The sequence below is a fragment of the Cnephaeus nilssonii genome (genome assembly GCF_951640355.1).
Source record: "Cnephaeus nilssonii genome assembly, chromosome: 17".
Taxonomy (NCBI): domain Eukaryota; kingdom Metazoa; phylum Chordata; class Mammalia; order Chiroptera; family Vespertilionidae; genus Cnephaeus; species Cnephaeus nilssonii.
In genome coordinates this window covers 45856520-45872401 of record NC_137088.1, presented here as the reverse complement: position 1 = coordinate 45872401, position 15882 = coordinate 45856520, and the positions used below count along the sequence as shown (strand labels likewise).

Genomic DNA, 15882 nt, shown 5'->3' with positions numbered 1-15882 from the left:
CAACCTCCCACGTCCCTCCCCAGCCCTGATCGTGCACCAGTGGGATCCCTGGGCCTGGCCTGTGCCCTCTCGCAATCTGGGACCCCTCGGGGGATGTAGGAGAGCTGCTTTCGGCCTGATCCCACTCAACGCAGGAGCTGCCCCCTGGTGGTCAGTGCGCTCCACATGGGGAGTGCTGCTCAGTCAGAAGCTGGGCTCATGACTGGTGAACAAAGAGGCAGTGGAGGGAGCCTCTCCCACCTCCATGGCAGTCGGACATCCCCCAAGGTCTCCCAGACTGTGAGAGGGCACAGGCTGGGCTGAGGGACCCCCCCCCACCGTGTGCACGGATTTCGTGCACCAGGCCTCTAGTGAAAAATAACTTTCTAAATGCGGTACCATGTCATTCTAAGAGACTGCAAAGGACAGTCTGTTCAAACCTAACAGTGACTCATTAGTCAAGGATATTTACTGTATGTCACTGTGCAGTGTACAGTGTTTTAGAAATGGGGTAATAGCTGTGAACAAATGGAATGTGCTAGCTTTGTTACTGGTAAGTTGAGGACTAGGAAATAGCTTTTATTCCCTAGGGGTCAGGGAATTGCAGAGAGACATTTCCTTTCCACTAAACTATGACTTACTGTCAAGTAAATTACATGACTTCTATGCTCCCAATTTTAATCCCCCCACCCCAGACTCAGCAACACACTTCAATCCTAAGAATTGATTCCTCGGCTTAGAAACCTTCACTGGCACCTCATCTCCTTACCAAGTCAAGACCAAGCTTCTCAACCCAGCGCACAACCTGGCTCTGGCTCTGTCTCCCCCACAGAGGTGCCTCCCACTCTTCACGCTGAGATCTGCCTCCCTCAGCCCCAGCAGACTGGCTTGGCCCCACCCCTCAGCGTTTTCCATTCTTGCTCATCTATCCTTCGAGGCTCAGCCCAAATTTGCTGCTCCCTTAGCCAGAAGCCCTCCCTCCCTCCCGGCACACTCCCAGTGCTGCATCTGTCCCTCTCCTTTGGGATTCGCTCACAGACTGCCCTGTATTAGGGCCACTCTCTTCTACCAGACAGAAACGTCGGTGGAAGGGTACTCCTTAGTCTGGGTAAAGCCGTATGGAAATGCCCCTCTCCCCTGGAGCTCTGCTCCTGCCTCTGGACCTGGCTGACTTCACTCACCCCTCAGATCTCCCTGTAGGTGTCAGCTCTTCTGGGAAGCCTTCCTCCATCTTCAGATCTAGATCATCCACAACCCACCCGGGCCCTGGTCGGGGCTCATGCAGGAGCCAACCAATCAATGTGCTTCTCACACATCGATATTTCTCTCTGTCTTTCCCTCTCTCTTCCACGCTCTCTAAAAATCAATGGGAAAATATCCTTGAGTAAGGATTTTAAAAAAATAATAATAAACAATAAATAAATAAATCATCTGCAATCCTACTCCCTCTCCAACACCCCCTCCAAGGTGCTGCCCCGTTTACCCTGCCATAGTCCTCTCTCTGCAGGGGGTGGGGGTGGGGTGGGAGAGAGACTATTCCTTCCTTGTCACTGTATTCCTCTTCCTAGCATCTGGCACACAGTAGGAGTTCAATAAATGTTTCATGCTGCGAGACCTAAGGGTCCCAAACATGTTCAATGGGTGTGGATGTTCTCTCCTCTTAGAACATGAAAGCCATGAAAAGGACGGCATCTGGCTTCTATTTCTTTAGCACTGATAGACATGGGGGGGGTGGCGGGGGGGAAATGCAGGCTCAGTAAATGCAGATAAATACTCCGCAGAGAGAAACGCTGAGCAAAGCCTTCAAGTCCATCCTGTGCTTCCCACAGAGCTCAGACTTCTCAGCTCAGAAGGTACCAGCTGCCCCCACTGTGTGCAGCCCCATGGAATGACCACAGGGAACAAACACTGACGCGTCCCCCCCCCCCCCCGCCCCCCGCCAAGTCGTCCAGGTCCCTAATCTACAGGAAGTGGTGTTGCAGAGGCCTGCACATCCAACAGCTTCTCCAGCTCATCCTGCCTTGTTCTGAATGTAACCCCACCCCCAGCCTCTCCTTCCCTTTTATCCTGGAGCCCACCACTATCAAGCTACAGGATTCCTGGGCTTTGAGACCAGAGGGAGCTTCAACACCCCTCAGTTGCCATCCCCTCCCCCAGCTCTTGTTTTATGGCCTGGACCCTGAGGCCGGAGGGGAAATGCTGCTGACCACCAAGCTGGGACTAGGATCCAGGCCTCCTGTTTCTGGTCCAACTGACTTCTGTGTGGCCATTAAACCCCCCGTACTGTGAGGGAGTCTGAGGTTTGAGTGGGAAGATGGCTACAGTGCAGTGAGGCTTTTACATGACAGAAGTGCCTTGTGAATCAAATAAGGGGGGCCGTGTGTGTGTGTGTGTGTGTGTGTCCACACAAACCCCTCATGACTGGGAGATACTTGTTTCCCCTGTGCAATAGCTGGTCCTCCATTGGACTCTCTAATTCAAACGAACACCTCACAAACCCCCAGAGGGCGATGAGCCGCACTGGGTTTGGGGAAGCCTGGACAAGTCCGCCCGGCTTGCTGGGGAATGGCTCAGAGGAGGAGGCTGGGGCGCCTGGGCATCCCGTTCCTGAAACTACTGGTGAGTCAGCCCCAAAGCAAGACAAGTTCGGACAGTTCACTTAAAGGGAGAAATGAATCAGCATTTCTCTGAAAACAGCCACTAGCTGCTACTGCTCCACCACAGGGATGTGTCCTCTCATCATGGCAGCTCGTTGAGTGTTTGGGTTCTGAGGGAGTCTCTAGTGGCCTTCTTGTCCCCCTGCTTTGGACTCCTGACTGTGCACCTTGCTGAGGGGGCGGGAGGGGGGCAAGGTCAAGGACACTGACAGCACGAGAGAGAGGTACCCTAGAAGGAGATATAGGGATCAGACCACCTTCCAGGTCTGAGCAGTGTTTTATTTATTTATTTATTTTTATATATTTGTATTGATTTCAGGGATGAAGGGAGAGGGAGATAGAAACATCAATAATGAGAGAGAGTCCTTGATCGGCTGCCTTTTACATGGCCCCTACTGGGATTGAGCCCGCCACCCAGGCATGTGTCCTTGATTGGAATGGAACCTGGGACCCTTCAGTCTGCAGGTCGATGCTCTATCCACTGAGCCAAACTGGCTAGGCTGAGCAGCATTTTAATCGAAAAACACTCAAACACTGTACTCATACAGTCATGCAAATGTGCCATCCTAGGCAAGGCCTTCCCTCTCGGGGCCTCTCATCTAGAAAATGAGAGGGTAGGTCTTGATGTGGCTGCTCTAAGATCCCTTCCAGCTCTGACTCCAGGTGACTCAATGTACTTCTGATACAAGCTCCCAGAGAGCAGGGAGAGTGTATTCCTCGCCTGCTCCCCCAGCACCCAGCCCTGCCCCCAGCAACCGCACAGGCCTAGCGGAGGCCAGGCTTGGAAGGCACAGCATCATCGTGTGTGCGCTGCACCTTGATGTGGGCCTCAGAACACTAGCAGGAAACAAGGTGGACAAACCGGTGATCGGGGCTGGGTTGGGGCTGATTGGATAACGGTCCATCCAGACGGCCCACCCTCTGACAGTTTGGGGAACAACTGAGGTGCAGCACAGAGGAATGAGAGCCATGAGCGATGCTACTGTGAGGGATGCGAGCTGTGTCCTGTGATGCTTCTCCTGCGTGATCCAAAAATCAGCGGGGCATGAATGGAAGCCTCGTTAACAACTCCATGTCCGACCTGCAAGCTGTAGTAAACGCGAATTTGAAATAAACTTTGCTCCATTTCTGTGTGTTCTGAAAAGGCATTTTTCTTACTCCTACTTCTGTTAGAAGATGGCAGGCACCTTCTAGGGTGAAGCTCTTCAAACTTCAATGCGCATGCAATCACCTGGGGACCCTGTAAAACTCAGATCCTGATTAGCAGCAGGTCTGGGATGGGGCCTGAATTCTGCCTTTAGACAAGCTCTCAGTAACATTAGTGCTGCTCATCACAAGGCCACACTGTGAGTAGTAAGGCCCAAGGGCTGTGATTTTCAAACTCAGCTACATAGTGGAATCTCTCAGGGAGATTTAAAAACCACGAGCCAGCCCTGGCTGGGTAGCTCAGCTGGTTAGAGCATCGTCCTAATATGCTAAGGCTGCAGGTTTGATCTCTAGGCAGGCACATACAAGAATCAACCAATGAATGCATGAATAAGTGGAACAACAAACTATGTCTCTCTCTCTCTCTCTCTCTCTCTCTCTCTCTCTCCACTCTCCCTCCCCCCTTCCTTCCCTCCCTTCCTATTTCTCTCTAAAATCGATAAAAACAGCCGAAACCGGTTTGGCTCAGTGGATAGAGCGTCGGCCTGCGGACTCAAGGGTCCCGGGTTCGATTCCGGTCAAGGGCATGTACCTTGGTTGCGGGCACATCCCCAGTAGGGGGTGTGCAAGAGGCAGCTGATCGATGTTTCTCTCTCATCGATGTTTCTAACTCTCTATCCCTCTCTCTTCCTCTCTGTAAAAAATCAATAAAATATATTTAAAAAAACAAACAAACAAAAATAAATAAAATCGATAAAAACAACAACAAAACCAGAAGCTGCCCTGCAGAGTGCAGCTGGGCATCAGGATTCTGTAAAGCTCCCCAGGTGGTTCTGTTATGCAGAAAAGTTTGGTGCCTGACAAGCAGGCCTCCACTTCCCTCTCTCTGAAACAGGAATCAAAGTGCCTCCCTCGAATTGCTTCAAAAGTAGTGTTTGAGCACCCAAAAACTAGCGTGTAAACCATATATTAATAACACCCAGAGTTCCACATAGAAAGACTCTAAGCATGATTTAGCTCTAACAAGTCATCTGAATTCCAATCATTAGCTCAGTTCTACAATGGTTTCCATTGGTCTCTTCAAGGCCACACCAGAGTGAATTCAATACGTAATCACCCATTCGGCGGACACCAGGCTTAGGTTAGTGATGTTAGCTTGGTGTGGTATCGGGACCCTTCCCACCTCGGTCCCCTGGCTGCCTCCTGGTCCAGGGGAGCTATCTCCTCCTTATGCTCTGCACTGAGTCAATCTTGGTGGAAGACTGAGAACACAGGGAGGACCCTTCAGAGCCACTGTTTTGTTAAGTAATTCCGAGAAAAACCAGACACACTGTAGAGCTATAAATACAAAAATGGAGCCAAATACAAATCAATTGATTACTGTATAGATTACCATGGCTTCTTTACTCTCTATTCTGTCAGGGAAGTTAACAAAGACAAGACTGTAAGGACACAGACACAATAACTTCTCGTCCAGATTTTTCTGTGCAGACATTACAAACATGTTAGAAGTAATTATCTTCTTTCTATACATTTCAGTAAATTACAATCAGGCAAGAATTAGTAAATGAATAATGCCCTATCACAAATATACACATCCTCCCATTTGGAAATGAGTTTCTCCCACATGTTTTATGTCCAGCAAAGCACAGATCCCTCTGCTTACCAGTGTAGTTTGCGGAATAGTTGTTTGGATCTAAAAATTTCTTTACCAGCTCACAATTAGACAAGATGTGATTTGTGGTGATAACGTTGAGATAGTTCTGGAGACCTTTCTGCCTCTCGGCTATGAATTCACGATCCATGTTACCAATCAATTTCTTGGGAGGAAGAGGTAGACTTAGGCCTGCAATCTTAAATTAAGAAAAAAGGATTATACTCAGGTCATTCCCAAATAAGACATAATACCAGAATCCTGAGCCATTGTATTGCATTAAGTCTAAGACACCACAGATGTTAAGATGCATCCTAATTTTAGTGATATAAAAATGTGAAAAATCTATGCATCTTAGAATTCATAAAATATTGCATTAAGCATAGCAACTATAGAACTTGATTTTTTAAAAGTGTTTTTCTTTTTATCAACCTTACATATGAATGTAATTTCAAGAGTCAAACAGTTCTTTTTGTATTATTATTCACAGTCTCATGACATCCCCCCACCACCCTCAACACCAGATGACATATCCGTTCCCCAAACCCTGGAGACAGCCATGTTCAATTCTTTCAGCCAATCTTTTGGCAGTGGGGAATGTTGAGATTGTTATATCTTCATTTTTAATTTTTAGGAATTATCTATAAGTTTCCTATCACGGAAATGAGGATTAAGTTCTTTCACTATCCTGACCTCACCCCACACACACCCTGTCCCTAATCCTTCCAATATAGTTACAACTCTACTGAGTGAGTACTCATGTTTACACTAGGTAATGATATTCACAACAGAGCCCAAATGGCATGCCTACTATGCCAACATGCTTCCTTTCTATTTCTTGGTTTTCTATTCAACTTCGAACTCTCGGCTATGCCTTTTCTCAACACATTCACATACAGAGATGCATCCATTTCATCTTCCTGAGAAGTACCTTCCAGAACCCACCAACCTGCGTTGGGCAGGACTGACGGTCCCTACACCTCCTGCAGAGCTGGCTTCCTGGGCCCTCCCTTCACCACCGTGCTGGAGGCGCATGCGCCTTCCTCCTGCTGATCCCATTTCCACAGCCACCCTTTTTCTTAGATATTCCCCTTATTTTTGGTGGATATCCTCTGCAGACTTCCCAAAAGGGGGACAAGTTTTTGAAAGCTTGAGTGTCTAAATTTGTCTTTCCTCTACCCTCACACTTGATTGATAGCAAGTCTTGATGTGGAATTGTAAGTTGAAAATATTTTTTCTTCAGAATTTTTAAGCATTACTTTCTTCTTTTTTTTTTTTTTTAGAGAGAACAATTTAATATATATATATTTTATTTTATTTATTTATTTGTTTGTTTGTTTGTTTTATTTCAGAGATGAAGGGAGGGAAAGAAGATAGAAACATCAATGATGAGAGAGAATCACTGATTGGCTGCCTCCTGCATGCCCCACACTGGGGATTGAGCCCACAACCCGGGCATATGCCCTGATCAGAAATCGAACCACGACCTCCTGGTTCATAGGTTGATGCTCCACCCCTGAGCCACGATGGCCTAAGCATTACTTTATTGATGCATAGAACAGACTGAAAGATCTCATAGAGGAGGGGGAGGAGAGGATGAGAAGAAATTAACCAAAGAACGTATATGCATACTGTTTATGTATAGCCCGTGGACATAGACAATAGTGTGATGTAGGCCTGGGGTGGGGCAGGGGCTGGGTGGAGAGGGACAAAGAGGGGTAAGTGGGGGACATAGGTAATTCTGTCAATGATTAAGAAAAACTTTATTGTTGTCCGGAGGTGAGAACATGAGCCCCTTCCCAAGCTCCAACTCCCCCTCCACCCTGTGGGAATACAGTGGCGGCCATCTGTAAGAGCGCTGTGGGACTGGCAGGGGAGCCTGGCCAGCTCCTCGGTCAAGACATGGCCAAAGAGAAACTGCTTCTACATGTGAACCCAGACTGTAAACTACTGCAGAGAAACAGCTAGGTTTTGATCTCACACAGCTTGCGTGCAAGTATGCGCCCCCCACGCCCCCACCAGTGCCCCGTGTGCTTTGGTTTCTGTACTCTGTATTGCCCGGTGCTGAGGAAGCCTGTGCTGCAGGAAACTTCACCAGCCAGCCAGCACCACTGGTGCGCATGTAAGTCCTCAAAAACCCACGTCTTTCACAGCCAGTCCTCCGGGTTATTTCTTTGGAATCGGCAACCAGTACGCTGAGGTCTGACCTCCTTGCACAGCAACTGTCTTCTGGTTTCTGGTGCTGCTAAAAGTTCAAAATTCCAGATTCTGTTTTGTTTTCCCCTCTGTAAAAGCTTTTAGGACTGTCTCTTTGACTTCAGTTTGTGAAGTCCATGCGCCTTCATGTGGGCCTACCCTGATCTCTCTGCTCAGTACTCAGCCCTTTCATTCTAGAAACTAGTACAGCTAATATTCTTACATTCTTTGGTGTTTTCTTGTATCACGGAATTACTTCTTCCCCTCCATGCCCTTTGCTTTCTTTTCTTGGAATTCCTGTTTTCCAATATTGGACCTTCTGGGCTAATCCTCTAGTCTTATCTTTTCTCTCCTATTTTCCACTTCTGTTAACCTTTTTTTTTCGTACTGAAAAACTTTTCTGGGATATTTCCTTTATCTTTCAGGCCTTCTAAAGAGTTTTTATTTCTACTATTATCATTTTTATTTTTAAGCACTCTTCTCTCCCTGTCCCCAAATAGCATCCTGAATGTAATACAATTTCTTATCTCTGAAGTTATAAAAGAATTTTTCTGAAGTGCTTGAATCTTCTTCTTCTTTTTTTTTTTAATATATATTTTTTTATTGATTTCAGAGAAGAAAGGAAAGGAAGAGATAGATAGAAACATCAATGATGAGAATCATTGATCAGCTGCCTCCTGCAATGATTGGCTGCCTTTTGCATGCCCTCAATTGGGGGTCGAGCCCACAATCTGGGCATGTGCCCTTGACCAGAATTGAACCCGGGACCTTTCAGTCCGTAGGCCAACGCTCTATCCACTGAGCCAAACTGGCTAGGGCTGAAATGTTCCTCTTACTGCATATATTCTGCTTCCTTAAGGTTCTTTTTCTTTTTTTTCCTGTTTGATTTGATTGTTAACTTTCATGTTAAAAGTGTCTGCTCATATTTAAGAGGGAGCACCCAACGCTGACTAGAAGCTCTGGGTGAGGGACTGGGCTTGTCTGCTGTGGGCTTTGCTGTAGCACATGACCTCACTCAGCTGTTCCATTGGGAGAACGTGTGACCTTAGTGTTTAGTCTGAGTCTTTAGCTCTTTCCTCTTAGGCTGGGTAGACCCCTCAAAAGAATCTTCCGGTCTCCTGCCCAGAAGTGTAAGTGCCAGTATTCTGGGAGCAGAGAGGAAGAAGGCAGCTGGATAAGGAGGAGGGCTGGGTGCTGGGGCCCATGCACCTGTTTATTATGTAAATATTTTCAACTGTGCCTACATTCTCCAGTCCAAAAACTGCTCTGACCTCTCCTGGGAATAAACTTCCAGTTTTCTGCTGGAGGGAGGACAGGTGTAAGTTGCTCAGATGGGGACGATTTGGGGAGCTGACTGCTTCTTAAACATGCTTTCAACTCCTGATTTTAGCTTGACCTTGGCCCACACCAGAGGCAGCACCTGTGGTGTCAATTGCTAAAACTTTTGGAGGTTCTGTGTGTAAATTGGACCCAGTGGGGTAATTCACCCCCCATGTCAGAATTCTGCCTTCCCAAACCTGATTAATTGGTTAGTTCTCATCCACTGGATTTTCAGTTTCAAATGTTTTGTTGTAATTTTCTCCTCTCCTATTTGTCCTTGTGGTATGTGTGTGTGTGTGTGTGTGTGTGTGTGCACGCGCGCGCAGGCAAACGCATGTCAGACCAATTTAAGAGTGGCTTTGGGAGAGGAGAAAATGAATACAGGTGCTCAACATACTATCATTTTCCAGATCATTTAAAACTTCAAAGTCTATTTTTCGAACTTAAAAACAAAGCGTCAGATTAATATCTTAATTTAATGAGTAAAATCACTTTTAAAGAGTAGTGCTATTCTACACTTGTGCTTAGATTAGGGCAGTGCACGTGGCGTGTGTACTGACTGAGGGAAAGGTCTAAAGAGAAGGCTGTCCTGGATTCAGACAAGGCTGTAATCTAAACCACCCTTGTGGGCAAACCTAACTTAGCCTGTTCCACCCTGTATTTTTCAAATAACAATGAAGACCCTGAACTTGATATTGGACAAGATGAAAAGGTTGCCTGACAATTCCAAATTGCCTATTTCTCCAACTCAGAAAGTACGGCAGGGCACATTCACAGTGAATTTTGTACTGTGGCACAATTCACTGCCGGTAAGACACACATTGCAGCTTGTTTTCCTTAGTCACACAATGAGGCCTTACCTAAGAGCAGCTTCTTTAGTAGCAGAATAAAAATCACACTAATGAAGAAAGCACATCACTCAGCCGGTGTACATCTAAGCCAGTTACTTTATTATGTTTTCAGGAGCATTAAGTAATAGAGCAGGGGTCCTCAAACTTTGTAAACAGGGGGCCAGTTCACTGTCCCTCAGACCGTTGGAGGGCCGGACTATAGTTTAAAAAAACAAAATGGCAAAAACACCCGCATGTGGCCTGCGGGCCGTAGTTTGAGGACGCCTATAATAGAGGGTAAGCAAAGGTAATACATTACTGAAAACACAACTGATTTCTTTCTAAGACTCTCTTATTAAGTTGCAGAATATAATCTGGTGTGTGTGTGTGCGCACTCACTCAGGATATCAATATATATGCTCAATAAATGTCTAAAACGACTCATACCACCTGCTTGAGAATGGCTACCTCTGGGAGTGGGTTGGTCAATTAATCTTTATTTCTATACTATGAAATTATTTCATTGCTCAACTATTACTTTTTTCAATTAAAAAAAAAAAGGAAAAGGAAACCCTTTTTGCTTATCAAGCTGATCATATACACAGCAAAGATTTTTTTAAACCCCATTAACAGGTATCAGCACATTTGCCTGCACTGGGTACCTGACCAACAGTGTACCCAGGAGAATCCCACATCTCAGAATGGAGACACCTCATATCCAATTCAAACCTCAGTAGGGTTATTTTTCATTCATGGTAGGGATGTAAGAATGAATTTGATACTGTATCTATTTCAAACTTTGTGGCCTCCAAGCTTCTACTAATCTATTTTTTCAAGCTTCGTTTCACTTTAGGAAAATGTATTGATCTGCTCAGCTACCATCAGCTCTTCTAAATCATCGGGTAACAGAGTCCTTTGCCCGCAGCTGCGATCACAGTGTCCCTGCTGTGTCAGTCTGCTGGACACACTGGAGGTGTTTTCCTGCCCCACTGTAAGATCGCACAATAAATATTCCTAAAAGTACTGAAACTATGAAATGTGTGTGTGTCATTTTTCAATCTTGTCTTTTAAAAAAGATTAGCATTTAAGAGACTTATTTTCTCTTTCAGTTTTCTCCAAGAATTTCTAAAATGCTTTCCAATCTCAGCATATAAAGTTTAGAATGCCACTGACCAATTAGAAGGGGGAGAGAGAGAGACACTAACACATTGGTGATAAAGTCACTAAGCCAGCGATTTCCTAGAAACCTCCTCACTGGTGGCTCAGAGCCCTGACCGCCCCCATCATCCCATTTTCCAACGCTTTCCTCTTTAACGTGCCCTGTGGCTTCCTTCTTGAGTTCCTTGTATAAGGGACAGGGAACGAGAAAGGCAGCAGGAAGTCCCACAAATTTCCATTCATAACACCTGCAGAATGACAATGCTAATGGGAGATGATCGCCAAAATGGGGTCTAAAACCCATAATCTGCCCCATGCTAGGCTAGTAGAAGCCTCTAAATTATATGATAAGCTATATTACAGTTTTAAGAAAACTAGCTTTTGTCTAGAGGAAAAACCTTCAAACTCTGAATCTGTTCATCTCTCACTTCTGGTATCAGATCTTAAAAACCTACGCACTGCCTTCAAGCATATCCCCATGAATATTCTAGGGAGTTCTACACTCTCCACAGGGCCTCAGTTTGTCCCGATTTCCCCTTAGTGTACAAAGGAGAGTCTCTCCTATGTCAGCAAAGGGAGTAAAATACAAATAACAAAACTTTTGTACTGCAACAGACCTGAGAAGTCACCTGGCTACCTCTGGGAGTGGGTTGGTCAGTTAATTTTTATTTCAGTTCAGAGGGGAAAGTGAGGACCAGGAGAGGAAAGTAGTCTGAGGTGGTAGAGGACAGAGCCTGGGTTCCTGCCCACGCCTGAGGGTCCTCTACCCAGTTCCTGTCATTTTAACTCCTGCTTTATTCTTGTTCCTTCTGGTATGCTGTCTTCCTAGATAAGAAATTTTCCACCTTTTCCATCTCATGGCACACAAATTACAAAAATTCTGCAGCACAACAAAAAAAAACATTTTTTTTGCTGATCTGCCAAAAAACAATAGGTATAATTTTGATTCATTCACATCAGACAGCTATTGTTGTATTGGCTGTTGTCATTTTTTAATTTGACAAAGGGAAAAGAGGTCAGTGCCCTTGACTAAACAGTCAGGTATTGCACGTTTTAAAAATTCTTGCGGAGCCCTGGCTAGTGTGGCTCAGTTGGTTGAGCATCGTCCATATACCAAAAGGTTGCTGGTGTGATTCCCAGTCAGGGCACATGCCCAGGTTGTGGGTTCGATCCCCGGTCAGGTTGCATGCAGGAGGCAACTGATGGATGTTTCTCTCTCACATCGATGTTTCTCTATCTCTCTCTTTCCCTCTCCCTCTCCCTCTCCCTCTCCCTCTCCCTTCCTCTCTGAAATAAATAAAAATATATTTTTAAAAAATCCTTGTGGCCCACCAGTTGAAAATTGCAGCCCTAAATGATCACTAACTCGATATTGACTTTAAAATATGGTGGTGATTTTTCTTCACTATTACCACAAATATGCTCATTATATAAAGTGGGAAGTGCAGCTTTTCTCTCTCTCTCTCTCTGTGTGTGTGTGTGTGTGTGTGTGTGTGTGTGTGTGTTTAGCTTACATGTGCTTGTTTATAGAGAACTTTGAAAGTACAGAACAGTATAAAGGACCAGAAAAAAACATAACCCATAATCCTACCACCTGGGCTCACGATGGTTAACATTTTGGCATATGTCCTTCCAACCTTTTTTCTAAACATTTCATGTAATTAAATTCTACTGCATGTGTAATTTTACATCCTGCTTTTTTTTTTTTTACTCAGGCATTTTTCCTATTGAACTCAAGACAACTCTGTGTGTATTATATTTCTCTTTCTTCAGCAGGAACTCATTATCTGTCAGAAGGGTAATCAGACACTGAAAATCATGGTCACAGTTTTAGTCTGTGGTTTTGGAATACTTTTGGTCTGTTTTATAGAGGCTGTTTTGAAAGTATTTTGTTGCCAAAAAGCTGTATGTACTTTCTTCTGTTTGTTTACTTGGATCCAGAAAAACCTCCCACTTGAAATGCTGTCTGGCCATATCCTGCCCAACACAAGCCAACATCAATACACATGAATATTTGCATTTAAAGTAAGATGCACGTAGAAAGTGTCCATTTTAAAAGGGAAAATTACACTGAAGCAAAAAATAAAGTTCTATTATATTAAAAAGGCCATAATTAAATAGTCACAGACATTCAACCTTATATCTCCAAATAGGAGATAAAACCCTCTTCCCCACCCCCATTCTTAGGGGCTGGGCCGGGGCAATTTCAATTTGAGAATAATTTCTCCCACAACTCTTCCTCAGCCCTGGCTGAATAATACTGTACAAAGATGACTCCCGCTTCTTTAAAACTTGCTCATAAAGGTTAAAACCCACAGTAGGCTCAATGGTAACCCTCAAATGCTCAGCCCACGTGGGGCTGTCTAGAAGGGTTGGGAGACAATCCACGGCTGGAATGAACTGCACATTGGTTGGTGCCTTATCTACAGTGTCACTCCAGGCCCAGCTTTTTGTCTTACAGCAAATAATATGCTATTAAAATCCATACAGGAAACCAACTAAACCCATCTACGAGGAGAATTCAATCTCTGCCAATATTCTATTTGGAGATTTAAAGCGGTCATACTAGAATTAAAGTTTAAAAAGACGACATGTGTCAAATGCATGGCCATATGGCAATTACATAAAGGCTTGCAAATACTCAGGCCAACTCTACCGCAAGGCAAATAAGACAGTCATACTTTTAGCGGTGTTGTAAATAATGTCAAAGTGTGGACACTACACGTGCTTCAATGTAGCCTTTTGATGGAAAGGAAGCATTATGCTCCCGCCCAGCCAGCAGTCCTGTCCTTTCTGGACAGGACCAGAGGTCACTCGGACTAAGTGACGATGGCTAGCTCACCAAAGAAGGGAGCAGTCCTTCACCTCCCAGCTGAGCTGGGAAGAAGCCAAGCGCCCTGGCTCAGGTTTAAAGGGTTTTGTGTAACCAGTCAAATCTGAGCTATGACACAGCCCAATGGTGTTCAGTAACGCACGGCACTTGAAGACCAATCTGCCAGGAGAAGACACGGTGGAATTGGCACTATTTCCCTCAATACTAAAGCCCCTCTAGGACCCTTCGGTCATTACCAGCACTGGCTGTGTCTCCAAAGACTTTGCAGCTCATCTCTCTCTCCATCATGGCCACCAAGTTAGCGACATTTACATCAAAGGGATTTAGAACTATGTATTTAAGAGGAAAAGTTACACTGAAAAAGTCTCTAGTTAGTACTGAACGTTGTTGACCTGCAATGCTGACTATGCAGCCTGGTTTAGAGACAGCATCTGAGGGAGCTCCAGCTCCATCTAAGTGAACAACTCTAGCAATCCACGTCATGATCCCAGACCTGAGAGAAGGAGATAACTCATATCCCATCGCTGTGGCAAAGGATGCAGTGTGGCCCAAAGGTACGCGGTTACAGGGCCGCTATTGTAAATCACGTTTGTTCCCAAAAGTTCATTTTTAGAGCCACACATCATCTGCTCCGTGTGCCAGGGAAACCTGCTCATTTCTCGTTCCCAATATTGCCATTTCCAACTGGTTTCTAAGACATCTCAAGGAAGCAATGTGTGTTGTTAGTGTTCTAAAAGACTTACCTGCAGGCTGTTGTTGAGCAAATCAAAGTCACTGTATCTCCTAATAATCTGTAAGAGACAAGACAGTGGTGTTTTAACTCAGCAAAGACCCTCTCTTTTCATTTTCTTATTCAGTATTTATTGGCATCCTAGAGCCTGGGCACTGGCACTAAGGTCCTTAACTTACAGGCCCAGAAAACAGGCCTAGCAGTGTGCCCGCGCCGGCTGGGCCAGGGGATACTGCCAGCCAAACTCATAAGACGCCAACAGGTAAGAGACAGCGAGGATGTATCTTTTCAGGGCAAATCACCCTTTAAATATCTTTCTTATTAACCAGGCACCTAGAAAGATGACTTAATGATTTACCAAAAAAAAGAAAAAGTTTTACTGAACATAAAAGCAAAATAAAGGAGGTGGACAGTTTTGAAGCCATTTCATCCTTGACTGGCTAAAACTTCCCCCAGTTAAGACCCCACCACGCTGGAGACTGGTCCACGCCTGCAGCCAGTGAGCCCCGGCCCACACGTCTCCCAGGTTCCCAGTCCCCCTGTTGGCAGACAGTCTAGCTTCCATTGTCTATACCTTCTTTCTTAGTTATGCCGATGCCATTGATTAGGCCGGTGATGTTCTTTTTTCATCTCATGGCACACATAAACTAATTACTAAATTTCTGAGGCACACCAAAAAATATATTTTTTGCTGATTTGACCAAAAAAAAAGGTGTAATATTGATTCATTCACACCAGATGACTATTGCTGTATTGACTGTTGTCAGAAGTCAGTGCCCCTAAAATAATAATAAAAATATAAAATCAATAAAATAAAAATAAGTTAGTGCCCCTGACTAAATAGTCAGGTATTGCATGTTTTAAAAATTCTTGTGGCACACCGGTTGAAAATCGCTGGATTAGGCCATCACCAAATTCTACTAGCTCTTCAGGCTCTGGGAAAGGAATTATTTTACTGTTGAATAGTTTGACTTCAACCATTACTGATGATTCTCAAATGTTAATGTGCAGAAGAATTTCCTGGAGGTCACCCAGGACCCTACCACCCAGAATTAAATTCAGTAGGTCTAGGGAATCAAACCCGTGTCCTTGGCGTATGGGACAACGCTCAACCAACTGAGCCACACGAGCCAGGGCCCAGGAGTGGAATTTTAAATCAGTCAGTCTGGAATTGCCTGATCAACACTGGTGAGGTAATCTGCCTGATAAGACCCAGCCTTCCCCTAAGACAGTGATGGGCAACCTTTTGAGCTTGGTGTGTCAAACTTCGCCAAAAAACTGAGCATAACTCGGGTAGTGTGTCACTTTGAGGAAAAAACTAACTCCAAGACTCTAGTCGCAAATGTTTCATCCTCAGGAGCAGCAAATGTTTCATCCTC

General features: G+C 45.0%; 1 protein-coding gene across 2 annotated transcripts in view; it reads right to left on the bottom strand.

Annotated features, from left to right (window-relative positions):
* Positions 1 to 15882, bottom strand: part of PXK (PX domain containing serine/threonine kinase like) — a 75422-nt gene that overhangs the window by 32823 nt on the left and 26717 nt on the right. For both annotated transcript variants that reach the window (XM_079794560.1, XM_079794561.1), the window contains exons 3-4: positions 14517 to 14564; positions 5449 to 5635 (exon numbers count right to left, since the gene is read on the bottom strand). In XM_079794560.1, coding sequence (XP_079650686.1) covers positions 5449 to 5635; positions 14517 to 14564 — 235 coding nt within the window. The remainder of the gene's footprint in view (positions 1 to 5448; positions 5636 to 14516; positions 14565 to 15882) is intronic.